This window comes from Prionailurus bengalensis, chromosome E1 (assembly GCF_016509475.1).
Source record: "Prionailurus bengalensis isolate Pbe53 chromosome E1, Fcat_Pben_1.1_paternal_pri, whole genome shotgun sequence".
NCBI lineage: Eukaryota > Metazoa > Chordata > Mammalia > Carnivora > Felidae > Prionailurus > Prionailurus bengalensis.
The window spans coordinates 4,540,018-4,564,569 of NC_057347.1; the positions used below are offsets into that span (position 1 = coordinate 4,540,018).

The following is a 24,552-nucleotide window of genomic DNA, read 5'->3' on the forward strand; positions in this document are numbered from 1 at the left end:
TTTTAAAGGGGGTCGACTGGCTTTCAGGCTCAAACACAGAGGTCAAACATGAAATACCTACTTTTTCAATTTCTCCTCTAGTTGCTGCTTATCATTTTCTAGATCCATGATGGATTCCTGGGACATTTTCAGGTCTCCTTCCAGCTTCCTCTTCATTCTCTCCAGGTCCGCCCGGAGCTTCTTCTCCTGCTCCAAGGAGCCCTCAAGCTGGGGAGACGTGGGTGCAAAGGTTGAGACCCCGGGGAGAACGTGAGCTCGCCCCTTGAGCCAGTGTGGCCGCCCACGGCTTCTGAGGACCTAGATTGAACACCGTCACTCCTCCCTCGCTCACATGCATGGTGGTGGTGGGGGGGGGGGGTGATGAGTGCAAATCTGTGAGTGTGCCCGGGTGTGGGTGCACGAGGGCGTGTGAGGAACAGAAAAACTGATGCCATCCAGACAAGTTCAAGCCACAACCGTGAGTGAAACCTGAAAAACCTCAGACACGGTTCTTGCACCGAGAACAAAGAATGTTAACACGATGGGGAACAATGGTCATTGTCATGGTTACTGAACGCTCTCCACCTCCTGAGCTTTTTCCACGGAAACCCTCCGAGGTGGATCCCTTTCAACAGGTGGAAACGGAGGCTGAAGAGTTTAAGGGTCTCACTCAACATTCCAGGCTCCTGTGGAGGGGGCTGAGGTCCAGACTCAGGGATTCTGATTCAGAATCAGAAGCTGGACACCACCCCCACCCCCACCCCCACCCCCTCTTGCCCGTGCTTCTGCAAGCAATAGCTCTTAGAAGGCAGTGGTAAAATCTCCTTACATCATCCGTTTGCTGTTCCAGCTTGACATTTATTTTGATTAGACCGTTGACTTTATCCTCCTCAACCTGGAGATCATCCAATGTTTGCTGATGGGCCTCCTGCAGAGACTTCTTCTCTTTGGTCAATTTGGAAATGTTTTCCTCTAGTGCTGTCATTTCCTCAGAAAGATTCTTTACCTGGAAGAGTATCAACACAATCGAATCGTGCAAACAATGAAGTCAGGGGCTTCCAGCAGAACCTACATTGTTCATTTTCTTTACTTTCTCTTTTGCATTCTTTTTTTTTTTTTTTTTTTTTGCCACTGCCTCTTTACCTCCCTGGCAGGTGCTTAGTGTGTCGTTGGGTGTATCATCCTGAAACTGGCAGTCTATGAATTCTTAATCTTCCTGACTGGCCTGCACAGAGAGCCTCAAATCCTCCCGTTAGGAACATTCCTTCAGAGAGGGTTAGGGATCTCACAGGGCAGCATATTGATAGATGCAGATAGGGTGCCTCTGAAGGACAACCGATCAATCTATATTTATCATAATATATCAGTGAGAATTTGGGGGTTAGAATAAGGTAGGAAGCATAAGGAAAGAGATGCAGTGCTATGCAAGAGCATCCAGAATGGGAGTCTTGTGCTGTCAAGAAGCAGAAGGCGGGGAACCAAATGTGAAGTTGCAAGGCATTTATTTATTTATTTATTTATTTATTATTTTTTTTAATGTTTATTTATTTTTGAGACAGAGACAGAGCATGAACGGGGGAGGGGCAGAGAGAGAGGGAGACACAGAATCCGAAGCGGGCTCCGGGCTCTGAGACATCAGCACAGAGCCCGATGCAGGGCTTGAACCCACGAACCGTGAGATCATGACCTGAGCCGATGTCAGATGCTTAACCCGACTGAGCCACCCAGGCGTCCCTGAAGTTGCAAGGCATTTAAATTAAACTTTGTTCCACGTACGACACCCTTCCAGATCAGAGGTTGTTAAGCACCTGACTTGTGGGCTGAATCTGGCCGAAGACATGTTTTCTTTAGTCCATGTAACAGTTTACAATTTTTGAGTTAAGTTACCAGGGTGGAAAAAGAAAAAGCAGTTTCACATAAGATCTGGACTCCTGGCTTCTCACGGAAAATCAGAGGCTTTGGCGACAATGGATTCCCATTCCCACCGGGAGGCAGCTGGCTAGAGCCAAGTCATGGCTGCCATCTTGGACAGGGCAAATGCCCTTCTGTTTGCCACAATCTCCACCCCTCCCGATTGTCCCTTTCCCCTACTCCTGGTTGTCTAACCAACACTGACTCTGGGTCGTCTCACACCAGGTCAACCCTATCCCTTGCTCTATCTCATTGGCAACCATTACGATGTGAATCAGGTGTTGCATTTTTCACTTGTTTCTGTAAAATGTGTATTCTTGTGCGTACATGTGATTTTTAGTTCACGTGAATGGTATCGTATTGTACCTTTCATTTTCCTATTTTCAGCATTAGGTCTTTCGTATCCATCTTGGTGCCCTGTGTGTACAAGCCTGGTGTTCCTGCTGGCTTTGTAGAACTCCCTGATGGGCATCTTCTACTCCTCAAATGTCCGCTCCCCAGTGTGGACCCTGATACTGCCTCTGGCTCTCCCCCACCACAAGCGATGCTACTGAATGTGTCCCCTTTGGGGCTGGTGGGAGAATTCCCTGGTCTAGACACTCAAGAGCAGAATCATTGGCTCAAAGGATGTGTGGATTCTTAACGTGACCAAGTATTTCCAGATGCTTTCCTGAAAGCTGTATCAGTCTATACTCTGCCAGTAACACACAAGAGTCCCTGTGCCCCCACGTCCCTGCGAGCGCTTGGTGTGATCCAGCTTTCTGCCCCTGTCCCCACCTGCCTGCCTCATCGTCTGCCTGGCCCCTGGAGGCACTTGGGTTTGCTCTTCCTGGGACAAATGTAAGTGATGATGAATAAGACGCCATCCTTCTTCTCCAGGATCACTTCCTTTGTGCGGGATGGGTTGGGGCTGGAAGTTTGGGGTGCAGCCAGCCAGGCAGGAGGAGGGTTGAGCAGAGTCTCCAGGCTCCAGAATGAGGCAGAGGAGAGGACTGGGTGGGACCTCACTAACTGTCCGTCCGTTCCTACCCCTAACCTCAGGCAATGTCTCCTCCTCACAGAGAGGGAGCTCCAGACACTCTGGGGACCCCTGGGGTTGCCCACCTTGTTCTCAGTGGCATGTTTCTCCTTTTCCACTTTTGTCAGGGTCAGCTCCAGATCGTCGATGTCTCTCTTGAGGGATGAGCATTTATCTTCCAGGTTTCTCTTCTTGGCCACCAGCTCCGAATTCATCTCTTCTTCCTCTTCCAGCCTCTCGCTCAGCTCCTTGACTTTGGCTTCCAGTTGAATCTTGCTTTTGATGAGTCCCTCACACCGCTCCTCGGCGTCCATCAGATTTTCTGTTTCCTGAAAGAGCCAGGTCGTTGTGTTTTGGTCAGACTCTCGGCAAACCTTACAAGGGAAGGGCTCTGCCCACCAAAAGCCCACTATCTAGACCTAAGCCAAGGAGTAGGTCACACACACAAACATGCACCTGCACACACACTCGCGTGCACACACACACACACACACACACACATTCACATGTCTAAATGCAAACACACATGCACACATTCATGTGCACACACGCACACGTGCACACACACTCATTGGCACAGACACACACACACCACTTATATACCATTCGTATACACCTTTTTAAAAATCTTTATTTATCTTTGACAGAGAGAGAGACAGAGCGTGAGCAGGGGAGGGGCAGAGAGAGAGAGAGACACACACAGAATGTAAAGCAGGCTCCAGGCTCTGAGCGGTCAGCAGAGAGCCCGACGCGGGGCTCAAACTCACGGGCCGTGAGATCATGACCTGAGCCGAAGTCGGATGCTTAAACCGACTGAGCCACTCAGGCGCCCTTGTATACACCTTTTTAAAAAAACCACCAGGGACATCCACTTACTAGAAAACACCTAAAATAATTGCAAACAAAGGAGTGCATGAAGTTCACAAAGCTTCTGCAAATTTGTCAGATTTGGGCCCTGGCCATTTCATGCTTCCATCTACTAGGGGGTGAAAAACGACTCATCTACTCGATGTTACCACCAGCTAAGTGGCATTTTCGAAACATTACTACCTTTTCACTTTCAATGGAAAAGTCCTGTCGATGCCTAGTTAGCCCTGCCTCCTGGAGCCACAGGGCAGAAAATTCAAAACAGACAGGAATGAAGTGATAACATACAAACGTATCCCAGAAGGCTCTGTAATGAGTCTCTTGGACAGGCAAAGATTAGCTAATTATATCCTTAAACTTAATTGGGCTACTTCTTTTTATATAAGAGTTGTAAAAACTGGACACACATCCCAAGGTTATGGATAAGAATAAGTGTGTGTGTTAACTGAACATGTACTACGTGCTAGGCATTTTGCGTGCAGGGACTCATCTGATCCTCCCCATAACCCTAGGACATGGGTGCTATTACTGTGCCTGTTTTACAGATGAGGAAACCGAGGTACAAAGAGGCTAAGAAACTTGCCCGAGGCAACACAGCCATCAAGTGGAGGGCCAGGGATATAAATCTAGCTCTCTGGTTCCAAAACTAGTCCTCTTGCCCACTCGGCTTGGGAAAGTGCTCTTAATAACCAACCTGTACTGACTGGAAAGTGAACAACGGAGGAGAAAATGCTTTGCAAGTGCCAGGCATTTAGGAGTTCATTCAAAAGGGCAAATGATAAGCATCTTAACTTGTGTATTGATACAATTATTGTACCAGGATGTCACATACTAGGTATGGTTTCGTTTCCCAATGTCCTTGATTTTAAAAATGCTTCGAGGCACCTGGGTGGCTCAGTCCATTAAGCGTTGACTTCGATTCAGGGCATGATCTCACTGTTCGTGAGTTTGAGCCCTGCGTCCTGCTCTGGGCCGACAGCTTGGAGCCTGGAGCCCGCTTTGGATTCTGTGTCTCCCTCTCTCCCTCTGCCCCTCCCCCGCTCAGGCTCTGCCTCTCGCTTTCTCAAAAATAAACATTAGAAAAAAAATTTTTTTAAATAATAAAAATGCTTATCAGGGCGGCTGCGTGGTTCAGTCGGTTGAGCGTCCAACTTCGGCTCAGGTCATGATCTCACCGTTCGTGAGATTTAACCCCACGTTGGGCTCTGTGCTGACAGTGCGGAGCCTGCTTGGGATTCTCTCTCCCTTTCTCTCTGCCCTTCTCCCGCTTGCGTGCACGCACACACACACACACACACACACACACTCTCTCTCTCTCTCAAAATAAATGAACTTAAAAAATGCATACCTTCAAAGCTTTTTTTTTAGTAGAATCCTATTATCAAAACCATATATATATAATTACTCTTTCTCCTTTAAATTATTTTAGTGATTTACTTTTATTTTAGTTACATGGGTTTCCGGTGCATTCCGGACAGTTTTTAATTATGATGACAGACACATTCCCTTCTGGAAGACAGAGACAAATGAGGGCGAGCAGAAATTCACTTTGTAGACTTGCCCCCAGCAAGCACCTGTGCTTGGGCTAAACCAAGCCCCTCATCCCTGCCTCCAACTGGCTGCAATACTCTGTAGTCCCACTAGGTGGCACCACTGCCCCTTGAATCGATGGACCTGCTGTGGCCTCCCTTTTGTTCCTCCTTTTCTAGCCTCCTCAGGAAGGTACTTACAGACTGGACCTGTAGCTGGAGGTCATTTTTTTCCTGCAGCAGGGTCACCATCTTCTCCTCCAGCTCCTTCCGGCGAGCCTCGGATCTGGCCAGCTCTTCCTTGGCCCTCTCAAAGTCCTCCTTCATGGTGGCCATCTCCTTCTCGGCCTCCGCGCTCTTGAGGAGGGGCTTGATCTTGAAGAACAGGTTCATCCAGGGCCAGTGCTTGACGTTCATGAAGGCGCGGATGTTGTACTGGATGCAGAAGATGGACTCCCTGTTCGCCCAGTAGGACTGGGGTTACTGAACCACAGCAAGGACTTGTGTCCACCCCCACCTGCCCCGTGGGCCCAGACCCTTCACCCTTCCCCGCTACGTGGGAAGCAGGGACGGCTGAGCCGTGCAGCTCCTGTGAACCCTGCAGTGCTCTCTGAGGGTTCAGAGGAAACAGCACTCGTTGAGGTTGGGAGCTGAGGGAGGACACGGGCCATCTGTGCCTTCCATGGCTCCCCAGCCCGATGACCCAGCCTTGCCTCATTAACTCGGTGCAGGGGACCCCGCGTTGAGCGCCACTCCCTCCTCGCTCCCACCATGGTGGCCTCCAAGCCCTCCTTTCTCAGGCCATGCAAAGCTTGCTTCGGAAAGTTCTTTCTTCTTGCTGACCCCTTCAGCCAGCCCCAACTCCCAGCCATGTGGAGGGCTTTCCTCACCACCCCCCCCCCAACCATTGCCCTGAATGTGACTCTGACATTGCACTTGTCACGGGCGTTACAGTCAAACATGCAAGTGTCTGCTTCCGGCCCGTCTCTGAGCTCCTGGAGGGAAGGACTCCTTTCTGCATCCCCAGCACCACGCGGGGTCCCCAGCACAGAATGGCTGCTCAGCAGGTGTCGGTTAAGTGAATGAAGGAGGACATTAGTGCCCCAAGACTAAACCCAGGAAGCAGCAGTCAGCTGCTAGGTAGGGAGGGCGGTGTGAGCTGGGACGAGGGTCCACATCACCTCCTCTCCATCATCTTCTTGAACTCCACCCGCATCAGGTACCCCCGGCAGATGGCCTGCGTGTGTGTCATTAGGGTCACCAGCTTCTCATCCCTCATCTCCTCCAGGAGTCCAAGAAGTCCGGCTTTGAAAAACACCTGAACCAGGGGAGACATGAGCCTGGCTTTGTTCTCAGCAGGTGTGGAACCTGGGCCCTCCCAGGAGCCTGTTTGTGTCCAAACCAGCCCCCGGCCTTCAGCACCCTGGCTTGGGACTGGCAGCCATCTGGGCTCCACAGCGGACCCTCCCATGCCCTGTTCCAAAGCACATTCCAGGCCCCACCAACGCACAAGGACCGACTGGGACAGACCTTACATATCGGAGGCGAGGATGAGTCCAGAAGTAACCTCAGAACTCAACTGTGCCCCGATTAGGAGAAATCCACAGACAGTTCTGCCTCCCCATTCTCCTGTCTGTCTGCCCATCTGAGACTAGTCCCACCCTGAGCCCATGCACCCACAGCCCACACCAATGTTCCAAGGAAGCAGGGAACCCTTGGAGGCCAGCAGGCCCAGCTTGGCCCTTTCCAGGAGGGAGAGTTCTGGAGTCAGGCCAGTATTTGAAGCTGGCCTTTGTGCCTCAGTGTCCCTGGGACCTCGAGCAAATGTTTTGCCCCCTGGCCCGACCTGTAACCCCACGAGGTCAGAACCATCCTTATCACCTTTGGGATACTGGGAGGACCCAGTGCAAGGTGCACAGAGGGGGGGGGGGGGTCACAGGGCTGGCTCCACATGTGATCACTAGATGGCAGCCATTTTTATCTGTTGTAATCATTTCCTCCAAACTGTCACTGTTCCTGGAATCCTTGCTGTGTTTTCCTCTCTCCTTGACTCTTTGGTCCCATTTAAGAGTGCCTTTTCTTGGGACACCTGGGTGGCTCAGGTGGTTAAGTGTCCAACCTTGGCTTAGGTCCTGATCTCACGGTTCATGTGTTCGAGTCCCGTGTCGGGCTCTGTGCTGACAGCTCGGAGCCTGGAGCCTGCTTTGGATTCCGTGTCTCCCTCTCTCTCTCTCTCTGCCCCTCCCCTGCTCGCACTCAGTCTCTCTCCCTGTGTCTCAAAAATAAATAAACATTAAAAAAAAAAGTGCTTTTCTCTGCTCTCTCAGGACACTAGAACTTTCTATTGCTTTCCTCCATTGCTGAGGAGGCCCTGGCTTCCAAATTAAGCCACTAGCCACTTAGAAACAAACACAGAGACAGAACTCTCAACACCTAGACCCAGGCTGCCTCTGCTTGGGCTCCTGTGCAAAGGGGTTTCCAGGCTGATCGGATGCGTGAAGAGCCCTTTCCCCCGACCGGCCGACGAGCAGCCTGGGGCTGTGGGTTACACGGGTTGGGAGTGTTCCCGCTTCACATGCTCTCACCTTGGTGTGGCCAAACCTATATTGCTCACGGTCCACGTCGATGGAGCTCAGCAGCTTCTCAGAAGCGTTTTTGCTGTCAATAAACTGGCCTTCGGGGATGGCGTTGGCGTTGAGGATCCGGTAGCTGAGGGGGGAGACAGGCTGATGAGATACCTCCCGGCAGCTGGGTTTTGGGGGGGTGTCTCCGGGGAGAAGGGCCTCTGGCCACACAGAGCTGGGAAGGTGTTCCCTTCATGCACTTTGCTCTCTGTCCAGGTCCGGGCGCCTGAGAGCCCTGCCAGGGCCCCGGGCCAGTCATTCTGTGACGACCCGGGTCAGGAAGGCCATGCCCTCCCCCGAGGAAAGACAGACTCCGGAGAGCCGCCGCGGTTTAGGCAACAAGACTCTGCCAGCAGTTGGCCAAGCACACAGGAAGCACACGCAAAGACCCCTCACCGGCACTCAAGTCCGGCACTGGAAGCTGGGTCAGGCCTACTCCCTACCTGGGCCCTCTCATCAGCATGGCGATGATAGGCCGGATGGCAGTTTCAGTTGAGGGACAACATTTCCTGAATGGATTCAATCCCCGAAAAAGACCCCGGGCTGTTTGCTTTCAAAGGAAATGGTTCTCATTTGACATAAAAGAACCTTGACATCAACTACGACTTGCAGACCTCTGGGCCTCCTACCTCTGGAGCGTCCCCTCCCTTCCTCTGTTCCCGACAAGGCCTGGACTTGACTTGTGGGCCCAGATGGCAGCTGGGAGGAGAGTGCTGGTCGGGAGCAGTGGGGCTCAAATGGGGATGATTTATTCCCCCCCTACGCCCCCACCTGTGCCCAGGGGACATGTCTGGAGACGTTTTTGATCATCCCAGTTTGGGTGGGGTGTGCTTTGCTACCAACATTGTAGGTAGAGACCAGGGATGCCGCTAAAATCCTACAACACACAGAGCAGCCCCAACAGTGGAGGATTATCTAGCCCCGGATGCCAACAGTGCAGAGGTTGAGAAGCCCTGGTCTGGAGGGTTGGGGCTTGGACCTTGCGACCACTTGGGGCTGGCCCTGCACTTGCTTTGAGCTTAGATCATCCTCCAGCTCACAGAGACCCTGGGAGTCTGTGAGCTCACCCAACACCCAGCCGGAGGGGCCCCTTCGGGAAATGCACACGTGCCCTCAAAAGGAGAGAGGCAAAGTCACGTGACCTACCGCTGTTTAAAGTCAGCGTAGAGGATCCGGCTGGGGAATCCTTTCCTGCAAATCCGGATGCCCTCGAGGACCCCGTTACAGCGCAGTTGATGCATGACCAAGTAGTGGTCCATGACTCCTGGGGAGAGAAAGCCCCAGGGTTGGGGGGGGGTGTCAGCAACTTTCCCATCCTCTTTGACGGTCTGGCTGCCGTGAGACATGCCAGCACACCCAGGCTTGAGTGGAAAGCGTCAGTGCCAGCTCTAAGATGGAGGGGTTGGGAATGGCTGGAGTCTACCCACAGCGTCACAGAAGAAATAGTCCCAACCTCCTAGGGACACTCGAGCGCTCCATTACTATGGGATAAAAGACCAAATACTGATCTTTAGCCTTGAGTCTGTAGCTAGGCTCCAAGGGAGAGCAGAATGGGTGTGGGTTCCCCTTGGACTTCCCATTGGAGAACTTGAGATGCCCTTCTCTACTCAAGGACAGGGATGTAGGCTCTGAAGTCTGTGCCTTTAGAGGGACAGAGAAAAAGAGGGCAGAATGAGCTCTGGGAAAGAAGGCGGACCACCAAAGCTGGGTGGGAGGAGAGGAGCCATAGGAACATGCCCCCCAGTGGGGGTGCTCTTGGGTCAGGCACCAAACAGGGACTGGGAAAATTCTATACTGGGGCTGAGTGAGGGATTAGGAGCAGTATCATGGCTGTGTAATGGCTTTTCCTTGTGGGTTCCCTAAGTTGCTGGTTTGGGGGAGGGCTAAAGCTGTCTTTAATGAAACTTCTGGAAACTTCTAGAAGGCCCACACATTTTCCTGGTTGCTGGGTAGAGAGAGGACTATTCATTTATGCAGTTTTCAAGGTTCTGCTAGAGCTGTGCTGGCTGGTACAATAGTTTCTGGCCGTGTGTGGTTGTTTAAATTCAATAAAACGGCAAGTTCATTTTCTCGGTTGTGCTCGCCTCACGTCTCGTACCCAGTGGCCACCATACTGGACAGCACAGACGTGAACATTTCCGTCATTCCCGAAGGTTCTACTGGACAGTGATTCTCTCGAGGAAGGAGTGGTTAAGACCAAGGAGAACTGTATCAGACACTCAGAGGACTTCTTGGGTGAACAAAGCTTAGGGCTCACCTCGTCCAGCTCCCAGTATTTGCCGGATGAGGATTCTGAGGGGCTCAGATGCTGGCTGTGCCGTTTGCTAGCTGTGTGAACTTGGACTTTCTTTGCCCCCCCTTCCTGGAGACATGAGGGTCCTGCTGGGTAGTCGCAGAACTGAGACTGGACCCCTCCTCCTCAGGGGCCCCTGCTTTTGCTGCAGGCTCAGAAGAGGGTTGACGTCTCACAGGGCTCTCCCATGTCCCTCCCAACCCAGGCAGAGACCATCTCTGAAAAGCCCATAAAAAGAATCCTCTTTGCCCTGTGACCCACGTGCAAGACTTCTAAAAATTCCCCCGAGCTATTGCTTTATCTTTCTCGGGTTACCGTTGCTAAAGAATTTGCTCTTTACCCCTCATCCATCACCTCCGTCACTCTTTCCCTGCCATCTCAGCTCTGTGGGCAATCGTGTGAATCGTGTTTCTTACACCCTGTGTCTTACGAGGCTTTGGCATCTTGGGGCCTTGCAGACCCCGAGGGGCTGCCCTTCCCAGAGCTGGCCAGTTCCAAGGATGACTAACTGCCCCCCTCCCCGTGAGCACCCCCCTCACAGAGAAAATGAAGAGGCCCCACTAGGTGCCTTCCAAAGCGTCACCCAGGCTCCTGTATGTCTAGGGTCTATTCATTATGTAGTATATATATTACATATATGCATACATACAATACATATATTATACATATGTACATACATATAATATGTATTCCATTACATGTCTTAGTCTATTAGTGTAATAGTCTATTAGCCTATCAGTATGTATGTCTATGGTATTGTCTTAGTCTATTCTCAGAAATGGGAAAGAAAACAGAGAGGTGCCAGAGTGAAGGAGAAGCCAAATGGAGAGGAGGAGACGGAGATTTCCCCACAATTTACCTTCCAAGAGAAAAAGTAAACCAGTGGACCGCCAGACAGCCTGGGGGCCCCTAGAGGCATAGGCTGCAGCCAGCAGGATGTAACCCCCTGTCACTTGATATTTGCAGGCATGCGCCCTATGGGTAAGTCATGCCATACGTGTTTGATTTGTGCAAACACGCCCATAAAACACCAATAACGGAACTCAATTTTCTTTATGATACAACATCCACACATAAGCCAATAATTTTGTTCGACGCTTAACCAGGGGGACAGCTCCGTTCCAACACTGGGGGAGAAACGGGCTGTGTGCTGGGCACACTGGGAGGGGTGCAGCGTGCCCAGACAACGCGGGTCCCAAACAGCGCGGCAGCTGATTTTTGCCTTTGACTTAGACTTTCACGGAAGATGAATTCTACCACACATAGTAGACTTGCTTCTTCGGAGAATTAAAATGTCTGGCTTGGGGCGCCTGGGTGGCTCAGGCGGCTAAGCGTCTGACTTTTGGTTTTGGCTCAGGTCGTGGTCTCACGGTTTGTGGGACGGAGCCCCAAGTCAGGTTCCACGCTGTCAGTGCGGAGCCTGCTTGGGATTCTCTCTCTCCCTCTCTCTCTGCCCCTCCCTACCCATACTCTCTCAAAATAAATAACTAAGCACTGAAAATATAAAAGTGAAAAAATAAAATGTCTGGCTTTCAGTAGTAACAATAATAATAAATATAATAATATAATTGTAATGTAATCATTAATATAATAATCAATATAATAATTAATAGAATAGTAAAATTATTTCCCCACAATGTTATTATTGCTCTCATGATTATTATCATACATAATGTTATCATCATAATTCTTCTCATAATACGAATAACAACTGTTGCTATTATAATTGAGAGCTGACATCTGAGTGTTCGCGATGTGCTTGGCCTTAGTTAAAATGCTTGACATCGAATCCTCACTGCAATCCTCTAAGGCAGTTTATTATTTTTCTGAATACAATTTTTTATGTTTATTTATTTTTGAGAGAGAGACAGAGTGTGAGTGGGGGAGGGGCAGGGAGCGAGGGAGACCCAGAATCTGAAGCAGGATCCAAGCTCCGAGCCATCAGCACAGAGCCCGATGCAGGGCTGGAACCCACGAATCGTGAGATCATGACCTGAGCCGAAGTCAGATGCTTACCTGACTGAGCCACCCAGGCACCCCAGGTTATTTTTTTTAAACTGTATTTATTTATTTTGAGAGAGAGCACGTGAGTAAGGGAGGGGTAGAGAGAGAGAGAGGGAGAGAGAGAGAGAAAATCCTACTTTCAGTGCACAGCCTGATGTGGGGCTCAATCCCAGACACCGTGAGATTATCACCTGAGCGGAAACCAAGAGTTGGACACTTAACCAACTGAGCCACCCAGGCGCCCCTAAGGCAGGTTAAACGAATTACTATTTACAAAGTTTACAAGCACTCATTAAATAAATGAATAGCTAACTAAGTGAACGCATGCATAAAATGCCACTTTAATCCTCGTTTTATAGCCCAGAAAGCAGAAGTCCTCAGCTAAGGTTCCCATGGGTGGTGACAGGTGAAACTGGGGTTTTCTCCTCCAGCCTTCGGATACCTCCGGTCACTTGTCACGTTGCCAAGGCAGGACACTCTCTCATGTTTGGGACAGATAACTCGGCTGCCTCAGAGCCATAGCTCTGTGTGACCGTGTGTTCTCTCTGTGACAAATGACCCTAAGCCACACCTATACTCTTAAGAATATTTGTGGATCGCGGGCGCCTGGGTGGCTCAGTCGGTCAGGCGTCCGACTTCGGCTCAGGACATGATCTTGCAGTCCGTGGGTTCGAGCCCCACGTCGGGCTCTGTGCTGACAGCTCAGAGCCTGGAGCCTGTTTTGGATTCTGTGTCTCCCTCTTTCTCTGACCCTCCCTGTTCATGCTCTCTCTCTGTCTCAAAAATAAATAAATGTTAAAAAAAAATTAGTAAAAAAAAAAAAGAATATTTGTGGATCTGGGATTGAGTGATGGTTAAAGGTCTATTGTACTGCACAGTTTTCTAGATCTACAGTTCTCAGTTTTCCCATCTGTAAAATGCAGACAGTTGTTAGCAATAGAAAGAGTAGCTGCATACCATATAGACTCAGGAAACAGGTGTTATTGCTGCTGTTTTAATTGTAAAATACCCCAGACGCGGTGACTGTCTTTGGGAGAAAGGGAGCCACGGGGCCCTGGGAGAACCTTAATGAAAGTCATGGATCCAATGTGCCTTCATACGTATGTACATACACTACTTTGGATCTGACCTCGGAGGAGGGATTGCCAGGTACAATATAGGACGCCAAGTTGAATTTGAATTTCAGATACAGCGAACCAGTTTTTAGTATGCGTATATCCCAAATATTGCGTGGGTCATCCTTACACAAAGAAGTTTTTCATTGTTTATGTGAAATTCGAACTTGACAGGGCAGCTGGTATTTTTATTTGCGAAACCTGGCAATCTTGCTTCGTAGACGATGTTGAGGAGTAATTAAGGCTATATAACGCTTTCTTTGGGGAAACACACACACATGCATGCAGGCATGCATGCAGAGTCCTGTTCTGATGGATTCTTACTCACCAGGAGTCTTGGTCTCGTTGGGAATCAGGCATCGCACAAAGTGAGGGTGGGTGCTCCTTAAATTTGTCATCAGTTTGTTTAAATTTTCCTGGGACACAAATCAGAACAAGCACGTTTAACTTGGTAAATGCCATTTCGCCGGGCAGAAAAACAACAGAATGTGGAACTTGCCAGAATACAAACCCTGAACACTGCGGACACAGTCTGGAAGGAGGACCCCTTCTTCTTCCCGCCCTTCTTGCTTCCCCCGGAATCACCTGGATGGACACAGAAGGTGTGTCAGATGCATCCCTGAGGACACAGTGGTGGCCTCTCCTCATGCCCCCAGTTATATTGACATACAAGTGACATAACACTGTGTGACTTTCAGATGTAGGACATAATGACTTGATACATGTATATATATATATTTTAATCTTTATATTTTTTAATCTTTATTTTTGAGAGAGAGAGAGAGACAGAGACAGAGACAGAGACAGAGAGAAGAAGCAGGGGAGGGGAAGAGAGAGAGGGAGACACAGAATCCAAAGCAGGCTCCAGGCTCTGAGCTGTCAGCACAGAGCCTGATGTGGGGCTCGAACTCATGAACCAAGAGTTCACGACCTGAGCCGAAGTCAGACGCTCAACTAACTGAGCCACCCAGGTGCCCCTCTTAGCAACTTTTAAATATGTAATACAGGGATGCCTGGGTGGTTCAGTTAGTTGAGCATCCGACTTCAGCTCAGGTCGTGAACTTGCGGTTTGTGAGTTCGAGCCCCACGTCGGGCTCTGTGCTGACAGCTAGGAGCCTGCCTGGGATTCTTTCTCTCCCCCTCTCTCTGCCCCTCCCTTGCCTGTACTCTTTCTCTTGCTCTCTCTCTCCCTCTCTCTCTCTATCCGTCTCTCAAAATAAATAAATAAACATTGAAAAAAAGATCTACCCATGTAATCACAAATCCAAGGTTTTGTCTTTTTTTGTGGCTGAATAGTACACCAGATTTTCTTTATCCATTCATCCACTGATGGCCACTTAGGTGGTTTCCATGTCTTGGCTCTTGTAAATAATGTCGTAATGAACACAAGGTGCAGATATGTCTTTAGGACAGTGATTCTGTTTCCTTCAGATACAGACCCAGAAGTGGGATTTCTGGATCATATGGTAATTTCATTTTTAACTTTTTGAGGACCCTCTGTACTGTTTTCCATAGTGGCTGCACCAATTTACATTCCCACCACCAGTGCACAAGGGTTCCTTTTTCTTAGTGGTGGCCACACTCTTCAAACCCTGGAATGGAACTTTGGGTTTTCTTTTGATGTAACAGAGCTGCAGGGTGTTTATTTCTTGTTTGTTTTTAAAATGTGTCTCAAACTAGTCGTATTAGGGAAAAACTCATCTTTATCACTAAAAGATGGGGTGGGGTGGGATGTGGGTGGCATTTGACCAGGAGTATAGCTTAGACTCTCAGTATCAAAGCCGAGTCTTCTCCTGTAGGAACCAGACAAGTCAACTCAACAGTTGGCAAGATTGAGATATTCCTCTGTATGGACTATAGTTTCTTTCACAAGTCTACCTCCTTCTTGCGTCCCTGTTTATCTTGCGATGAGGAAGTAACTGAAACCAGTACAACTGATGCATCTCAAGAATTTTCTACAAGTCAGTTTCTCTTCTTGTCTCAAAGGAACAACCTAGCTTTTTGGCTTCTCTAGGAGTCGGTGATATTGGGTCTACTTTTTGTGAATGGCTCCATTTCAGATTTTGCCTCCCACATGCGATCAAGATTTAGTCTAGGGGAAATAGATGTCTCATTCTCCACCCATCTTCCTTGCCTTCAAGGGCTAGCATGAAATGTGGGTAGCAGGACGGGGTGGGCCAGAAAGCCACTTCCTAAGACCCAGACCTACACAGGGCCTTCTCCGTAGAGTCTTGGTGATATCACTGAGTGCGGTTGGGCAACACAGTCATAGAGATGCCCTCACTAGATTTGAAGAAAATGATATTCATCATTTGAGTTTAAACTTGTGCTCAGTTTTTACATTCTACTATCCCAGAGTACACAGGATATTAATATTTAAAAGTGATCTAATTATAGAATGAACAAACATATTGCCTATATCTTCATGTTATGAACAGTAATTTTTAACAATTTATGCATTTAAGATAGTTCATAATTTTAAAACCCTATTTTGGCAATTATTTTAAAAATAGAAGATGGGTAACTTAAGGAGTGATACTGGCTTGTGCAGCCATATTGGAAAACAGTCTGGAGGTTCCTCGAGAAGTTAAATCTAGAGTTATCGTATTACTCAGCAATTCCACTTCTAGGTATGTATCCAAGAGAACTGACAACATATACCCACACAGAAACTTGTATACAAATGTTCATAACAGAAGGGTTCACAGTAGCTAAACGTGGAGACAACCTAACGTCCATCAACTGATGAGTGGATAGAGGAAACGTGTACTCTCCATACACTGGAACATTACTCATCTTAAAAAGAAGTGAGCTGGGGGTGCCTGGGTAGCCAAGTCCATTAAGTATCCAACTCTTGACTTTGGCTCAGGTTATGATCTCACAGTTTGTGCGTTCAAGCCCTGCATCAGGCTCTGTGCTGACAGTGCAGAGCCTGCTTGGGATTCTCAATCTCTCTCTCTCTCTCTCTCTCTCTCTCTCTCTCTGCTCCTTCCTTGCTCTCTCTCTCTCTCTCTCTCTCTCTCTCTCTCAAAAGAAATAAACTTAAAAAAATAAATAGAAGTGATGTACTGATACATGCCATAACACAGACAAACCCTGAAACCATTCTACATGAAAGAAGCCAGTCACCAAAGACCATGTAGGGTATGATTCCATTTACATGAAATGACCAGAGTAGGCTGATCCATAGAGACAGAAAGTAGATGTGTAGTTGCCAGGACCTGGTGAAGTGGTAACAGGGGTGATGAAAGTGTTCTCGAATTAGATGGTATGGATGGTTGCACACCTTTAAATATACTAAAACCACTGAATTTTCCAAAAAGTAGATTGTATAGTGCATGAATTATATCTCAATATTTTAAAACGTTTTTATTTGTTTAAGTAATCTCTACACCCAACGTGGGGCTTGAACTCACGACCCCAAGATCAAGAGTCGCACGCTCCTCCAACTGAATCAGCCAGCCACCCCATCTCAATTTTGAGAAGTTATTAAAAGATGTGGTTTTGGCGGGCTCCTGGGTGGCTCAGTTGGTTAAACACCTGACTTCAGCTCAAGTCACGATCTCGTGGTTTGTGAGTTCCAGCCCCACGTTGGACTCTGTGCTGACAGCTCAGAGCCTGAAGCCTGTTTCAGATTCTGTGTCTCCCTGTCTCTCTGCACTTGCCCTCTCTCTCTCTCTCTCAAAAATACATAAACATTATAAACAATTTTTAAAAATGTGGTATTGACTATTTTGTTCCCTGAGAGGCCCTGTTACCTCCATAGGACTCAATCTCTTAAGGAAGAGGAAGAAAATGAGAGACCAAAGACAAAATACATCCAGCTCAGTCTGAAGCTCACAGTTGACTACTTGATTTTCAAGGACACCTTTGGGTTATGAGTAATTACATGGAGCTTTTCACACGGGGGTGGGGAGAATTTCACCTGCTTCTGCACCAGCATAGTTGGAGAAAAGGAAAGACAGCAGCTTCAGTGAAGACTTCTGGTACAGCCCAACCACGGTCTCGTTCAGTGGGTCCTTGTTCTTGTCCAGCCAGCCGGCAATGTTGTAGTCCACGGTGCCGGCGTAGTGGACCAGCGAGAAGTGGGCCTCGGCCTTGCCTTTGGCAGGCTTGGGCTTCTGGAAGTTGTTGGACTTGCCCAGGTGCTGGTCGTACAGCTTGTTCTTGAAGGAGGTGTCCGTGGCCTTGGGGAACATGCACTCCTCTTCCAGGATGGAGAAGATGCCCATAGGCTGAAAGGAGAACAGACCATGTCTCAGCGTTTAATAGTACGTTTCCATGACTCCGTTGACTGCAGGAGCCAAACACAACTTCTTCAGTGCTACTGCTTTCTGGCTAAGAGTCTTGCAAGGTAAGTGCTGTGAGAGCAAGGTGTGATGACAGAACAGAACTAGCCGTGTAGTATGTGCTTAATGAACGCTTGTTTAACAAGAGAGCATGGAAAGAGATTGTATGTGTTTATTATAAACGTAGCTCACTTTTAGCGATCGGCTTACCCCCCAGAAAGTAAAGTTACATACCTAGACATAAAATACTATGAGTTTTATATATATATATATATATACACACATATATATACACACATATATATACATATATATATATTTATTTATTTATTTTTGAAATTTATTGTCAAATTGGTTTCCATACAACACCCAGTGCTCATCCCAAAAGGTGCCCTCCTCAATACCCATCACTCGCCCTCCCCTCCCTCCCACCCCCCATCAGCCCTCAGTTTGTTCTCAGTTTTTAAGAGTCTCTTATGCTTTGGCTCTCTCCCACTCTAACCTCTTTTTTTGTTTGTTTGTTTTTTTGTTTTTCCTTCCCCTCCCCCATGGGTTTCTGTTAAGTCTGGACATCTCAGGAGCCACTTCAGAAAGATAAACTCATTCCAATGTGACAGTGCTCAGAATGCTATGGGGATTCCTTTTTTTAAATTTATTTAAAAAAAAAATTTTTTTTTCAACATTTATTTTTGGGACAGAGAGAGACAGAGCATGAGCGGGGGAGGGGCAGAGAGAGAGGGAGACACAGAATCAGAAACAGGCTCCAGGCTCTGAGCCATCAGCCCAGAGCCCGACACGGGGCTCGAACTCACGGACCGCGAGATTGTGACCTGGCTGAAGTTGGACGCTTAACCGACTGCGCCACCCAGGCGCCCCTAAATTTATTTTTTATTAAAAAAATTTTTTTTAGCATTTATTTATTTCTGAGAGACAGAGAGAGACAGAACACAAGCGGAAGAGTGGCAGAGAGAGAGGGAGACACAGAATTGGAAGCAGGCTCCAGGCTCTGAGCTGTCAGCACAGAACCCCATGCAGGGCTCGAACCCATGAAACATGAGATCATGACCTGAGCTGAAGTCAGATGCTCAACCAACTGAGCCACCCAGGCGCCACCCCCCCTTTTTTTTTTTTTTTAAGTTTTTTTTTTTCAACGTTTATTTATTTTTGGGACAGAGAGAGACAGAGCATGAACGGGGGAGGGGCAGAGAGAGAGGGAGACGCAGAATCGGAAACAGGCTCCAGGCTCTGAGCCATCAGCCCAGAGCCTGACGCGGGGCTCGAACTCACGGACCGCGAGATCGTGACCTGGCTGAAGTCGGACGCTTAACCGACTGCGCCACCCAGGCGCCCCCCCCCCTTTTTTTTTTAAAGTTTATTTACCTACTTTGAGAGAGACAGAGACAATGTGAGTTGGGGAGGGTCAGAGAGAGAGGGAAACAGAGAATCCCAAGCAGGCTCTGCACTGTCAGCGCAGAGCCTGATTCAGGGCTCAAACTCATGAACCTGAGCCAAAATCAAGAGTCAGAAGCTCAACCAACTGAGTCACCCAGGAGTACCCCCGTGCCCTTTTTTTAAGTTAATGTCCTCTGCTATTTTTATAATAACATGGTTCTAAGAACTCCTCCCATTCTTGGGGAGAACAGAGCCCTTGGATCTTAACCACCCAGGTACCCCTTAAGGTGTCTGAATTACGCGTGCTTTCCAAACACTTACTCTTCAGCTTCAAGGGGATTCGGCTCTCTTAAGGCTGGGAGAGTAGGGTTAGGGTCGCCACTCGATTAGCAGGGAAGAGCGAGAGCAAAGATGTGGTGGTCCCAAGTCCCTGGGGAGCACCTCTGTTTCTCTACCTTCTCGATGAGCTCGATGCAGGCAGCCAGGTCCATCCCGAAGTCAATGAACGTCCACTCGATGCCCTCCTTCTTGTACTCCTCCTGCTCCAGCACGAACATGTGGTGGTTGAAGAACTGTTGCAGCTTCTCGTTGGTGAAGTTGATGCACAGCTGCTCCAGGCTGTTGAACTAGGGCGTGGCGAACACCAAAGAGCTCAAGTGAGTTTGGGAAACCCAGGGGGCATCCGGCAGAGCAGACACGAAGCGGAGGGGCCTTAACAGGGCCGCTTATTCCAACAACTCACATCAAAGATCTCAAAGCCGGCGATGTCCAGGACCCCGATGAAGTACTGTCTGGGCTGCTTGGTGTCCAGCTGCTGGTTGATGCGGGTGACCATCCACAGGAACATCTTCTCGTAGACGGCCTTGGCCAGGGCGCCCACCGCGTTGGTCACCTTGAAGAAAGATCACTCGCTCATCCCTCAAATTAATGTTTATATGGTGGTATTAAGTTGAAGCATGAACCGGATGACATCTTCAGGGTCAAAGCTGTTGGAGATGGGTCCAACCTAATATTAAATATTTCTTTTTTTTAGGTTTGTTTATTTATTTATTTATTTATTTATTTATTTATTTATGAGAGAGAGAGAGAGAGAGAGAGAGAGAGCACAAGAGGGGGTGGGTTAGAGACAATGAGAGACAGAATCCTAAGCCAGCTCCGTGCCATCAGCGCTTAGCTGATGCCGGGCTCAATTGCACAAACTGAGATCATCACCTGAGCCGAGATGAAGAGTCAGCCGCTTAACCGACTGAGCCACCCAGGCGTCCCACCCCCACCCCCCCATTAAAAATTTCTTGAAATGTTTGCTACCTTAGAATATTCCCCTTTCTGTGAGAACCATTGTATGTACAAAGATAACCTTCTAACAACCATGGTTATGACATGTGACTCTAGACCCTGGCCGCACGTAATTGAACCACAAGGGGACATTTGATCCAAGTTGGGTTGTACAAAGTGTCTCTCCTGCGAATTTGGAATTGGGATCAAAGACACTGGTCTCAGTCTCAGCAGGAGGCTGAACTACAGAGATGTGAAGCTGGGAGCTATGGGGTGAGCAGGAGAGATGGAGAGAGCTTTTCTTCCTGGTGAGGACACGGGAGAGGAGAGCAGACAGCCCGTGGAGCCCCCGGGAAGGAGCTGCACAGGGGGTGCAGCCTGGCTCCAGAGGACCCTTCAGTTTCTGGCTCCAGGCCCTTAGGATGCCCGATGGTACTCTTGATTTACATTCCTTGAGCTAGCTACACCTAGGGTCGTAAGAATGAAACTCCCCCTAATGCTGACGCCAATTACATATGTATTTCTGATATCTTCAACTGAGAGAGCTCTAAGATGATGGTTACCGTTTATTTACCTTTGAGAGTGAGAGACAAACAGAACACGAGAGGGAGAGGGGCAGAGAGAGAGAGAGGGAGACACAGAATCGGAGGCAGGCTCCAGGCTCTGAGCCGCCAGCACAGAGCCCAATGTGGGGCTGGAACCCACGAACCGTGAGATCATGACCTGAGCTAAATTTGGACGCTCAACCGAGTGAGCCACGCAGGTGCCCCTAAAACGAGGGTTAAAATAGCAACATCACTGAGTCAGCTGAACTCAGATCATCTCCATTACCTGCTGGACATTTTGGCCTTTAGTGACATACTCGTTCCCAACCTTCACCCTCGGACAGCACAGGCCCTTCAGCATTTCTGCAGAGTTCAGACCCATTAAGTATCCAGCTTTGTCAGCCACTGGAGGAAGAGGGGAAATAGCGTCACACAAAAACAGCAGCTGCTGATGTGGCCAGTCAGGCCCCAGGGGCCTCCCAGAAATGTTTCCTACAATCCTTTTGTTTTTGTTTGTTTGTTTTTTAAATGTTTGTTTCTCTATTTTGAGAGAGACAGACGGAGAGTGCCAGTGGGGAAGGGGCAGAGAGACAGGGAGAGAGAATCCCAAGCAGACTCTGTGCTCCCGGCTCGTGGGTTCGAGCCCCGCGTCGGGCTCTGTGCTGATGGCTCAGAGTCTGGAGCCTGCTTCGGATTCTGCGTCTCCCTCTCTCTCTGTCCCTCCCTCTCTCACACTCTCTCTTTATCTCAAAAGTAAATAATAAATGTTAAAAAAAAATTGAAGAAAAGATACAGTTACATAGTAATTTTGGAGTCTGATAATGCAGCAAAATGGTGTCTGAGTAAAGGAGGCACCATTTGGAGATATAGCTAAGCACCTTCTTGATTTATGCAAGCTCACAGCTGAGAAAGAAGTACAAAACTTTGCCCCAACCTTCCTGTGTTGGAAGAGGTCAAAAGCAGTCGAGTATTGGCAATTTCACACAGTTCACTGGGAGTTCAGTTGACTTGGGGACGGACCTGGCTGCCTGCACTGAACTAATCGAGAAGGTCAAGAAATGTTGTTCCCCTAGAGACAGCTCCTTCTTGGCTGGGACCATCACCTTATTGCTGGCTCGGGAGACGAGCTAATAAAAATCCAGGACAGTATTTGTTAAGTATTTAATAAGAGGCCAAATGGATGCTTTCTTCTTTGCTCCAACTATCCTCTTTTCCTGCTTTGCCCGCTTAGGTGGGTGGTATAATTATTGTTCTAGTCACTTAAACTTGAATGCTTGGGGTTGATCATATCCCTCCTTTACATCCCTGATGTGCCTGTGGTCAGACAGGCATCAAATCCTGCTCACTTCATCTTCAAAATAGCTTGGATCTCCATTGTTTGGAATAGTAGAGTGGTAGAGAGCTTGGGCTCTCGACTCAGCCTGATGTTCACATTTTGGTTTTGCTTCCTCATACTCATGGTTTTGTTTTTGGTTTTTTGTTTTTTTTTTTTGTTTGTTTTTGTTTTTGTTTTTTTTGTAAACTGGTGGTAGGGTGATTCTTGGTGGTTTCCCATTGGTTCAGTTTTTGGGAAGTAGGCCTGGTGCATGGTGAGCCCTCAGCAAACGTTTACTTGGATTGGCATCCTCATCAGAGGACCTCAGGCCTGGATCACTTTCCCCTGTTCGGGCTCTTTCTGCTCCTAAGCACTGAGCACACGGCTGCCAGGGCTGGAAGGGGGCCTGGGCCCCCACCGTGATATTTATAATACGAGATCCACTCTTTGCCGAGGAGCCTGGTACATTTTCTTTTCAAACCCCCACACTCTTGGCAACCTTGACTGGTCACAGATTAACTCACAGGAATCTCCCCTCCTATGTGGAGCGTCCATGGTTTCTGGTGCCTATCACATCCATTCTAAGCTGTTTAGCTCGTCATTCAAGGCCTTTTCAAACTGAGGCCAAAATAACTACTCTTTAATTCCCATGTCTTACACTTACACACATCCTCTTCTGCAGCCAATGTGGACCACACTGCTGTTTATTTCCATCACATTCCTTCTCCTGCCCCCTTGATCATCATGTTTCCTCTGCCCAGACTGTCTTTCCTTTCAACCATACCTTTCAGGATCTACCCACCCTTCAAACTCTGCATCAGTGCCCTCCTCCCCCAGGAAGCCCTCCTCGATTACCCCCAATCAGAAGTGCTTCCTGTTCTGAACACAGTCTCTCTCCCGCTGCTTATCTGGCACCATTGCCAGAGGCAGGATTCCAAGATGGCCTCCAGGATTGGTGCCCCGGGTATATATTCCCTGCATAATCCCCTCCACTTGTGTGGGGGTAGAACCGGTGAATGTGATATGACCTGTCACTCCTGTGAAGAGGTCACTAAGGAAAAGAGATTATCCTGGGCAACCCTAGCCTAATCAGGCGAGGCTTTATGGGCAGTGGTAAAGTCACGTATATTTTCCTGGTCTTTCTTTCAAGGCTACTGCACCCCTGTATCATCTGGGGTTCAAGACACAGTGCTTCCCATAGTGTGGGGATGTTACAACAGGTAGGATTATTGGAGATGAACCAGTCTTTTACTTAACAGAGCTTGGAAGATACGGCGGGAGAGAGATGAGGGGAAGAACAGGGGGTATGGCGGGGGGGTCCTGCTGCTGTGAGCCCCTCCCACTGCCCTCTGCTCTGTTTCCAGGAGGGGGACTGGAGATCATCCAGGTGAGAGCCATGGGGCGCACGGAGATGCATACACTAGTCCATGGTTCTGGGTTCAACTTCAACAGATGTCAGAATTAAAGGCAATGACAGGAGGAGAACTCCTCACCTGGTCTTAGGCTCAGGTGCTTAAGGACAGTATTCTGGACACTAATCATGGCGTGCACAGAGAGAAAGTGAAGTTCATGGAACCATATCCTCTTAGAAATGTCTACCCCCAAATAACAGGTGAGCTGTGATAGTGAGCAGTAGTGGTGTGGACAGTGATTATTCATTCACGAGAATGCCCAGACGTGGTTACCTTCGGTGCCGTCAGGCTCCGCCTGCTCTTCTCGCTGCTTCTGCTTGAACTTCATGTTCCCGTAGTGCATTACGGCGCCCGTCAGCTTGTAGATCCCGACTTTCTCCTCTGAGCTGAAGCCCAGAATGTCAATGGCGTTCTGGGAGTTAGAAAAAGGACAGTTGTCACAGAGACTCTGTTTTCCCTGGTGAAGACCTCACCCTTTCTGTACAGCCCGGGAGACGGCGTTTGCCCAAAGGAGTGGTTGACAGGTGGGATGTGTTAAGATAGGGGTTAAAAGCCATTTCTTTGTGGCGCCTGGATGGCTCTGTCGGTTAAGCGTGTGACTCTTGATTTCAGCTCAGGTCATGATCTCATGGTTTGTGAGTTTGAGCCCAGCCGTTGTGCTCTGTGCTGACAGTGTGGGGCCTGCTTGGGATTCTGTCTCCCTCTCTCTCTGCCCCTCCCCTGCTCGTTTTCTCTCTCTCTCTCTCTCAAAAAAGTATATATATATGTAAACTACATATATATATATACATATATATATATATATACATGTCTATATATATTTGATTTAAAATCCATTTCTCTAACATGTTTATGTGGGAGGGGGAGATTATGGAAGAAAATGTGAAGCGTCTGTAAGAACTGATTTGAATCCTTCATACATAGATTTAGGACTGTTTTCTGGAGGAGGCCATTGGGAACCGTTGTGTGATAGCAGGAGAAAGA

The 24,552-nt window shown here is 48.5% G+C and overlaps 1 protein-coding gene across 1 annotated transcript in view; it reads right to left on the reverse strand.

Moving 5' to 3' along the window:
* The window catches only part of LOC122486019 (myosin-13), a gene marked incomplete at its 5' end in the record, with an annotated part of 51,070 nt that overhangs the window by 17,102 nt on the left and 9,416 nt on the right, over nt 1–24,552 (reverse strand). Inside the window, 14 exons of the mRNA XM_043585500.1 lie at nt 62–207; nt 809–985; nt 2,995–3,237; nt 5,506–5,761; nt 6,486–6,622; nt 7,890–8,013; nt 9,075–9,192; nt 13,669–13,756; nt 13,852–13,925; nt 17,266–17,575; nt 19,477–19,647; nt 19,764–19,913; nt 21,128–21,246; nt 23,842–23,980. Of these exons, the coding sequence (XP_043441435.1) occupies nt 62–207; nt 809–985; nt 2,995–3,237; nt 5,506–5,761; nt 6,486–6,622; nt 7,890–8,013; nt 9,075–9,192; nt 13,669–13,756; nt 13,852–13,925; nt 17,266–17,575; nt 19,477–19,647; nt 19,764–19,913; nt 21,128–21,246; nt 23,842–23,980 (2,252 nt within the window). The remainder of the gene's footprint in view (nt 1–61; nt 208–808; nt 986–2,994; nt 3,238–5,505; nt 5,762–6,485; nt 6,623–7,889; nt 8,014–9,074; nt 9,193–13,668; nt 13,757–13,851; nt 13,926–17,265; nt 17,576–19,476; nt 19,648–19,763; nt 19,914–21,127; nt 21,247–23,841; nt 23,981–24,552) is intronic.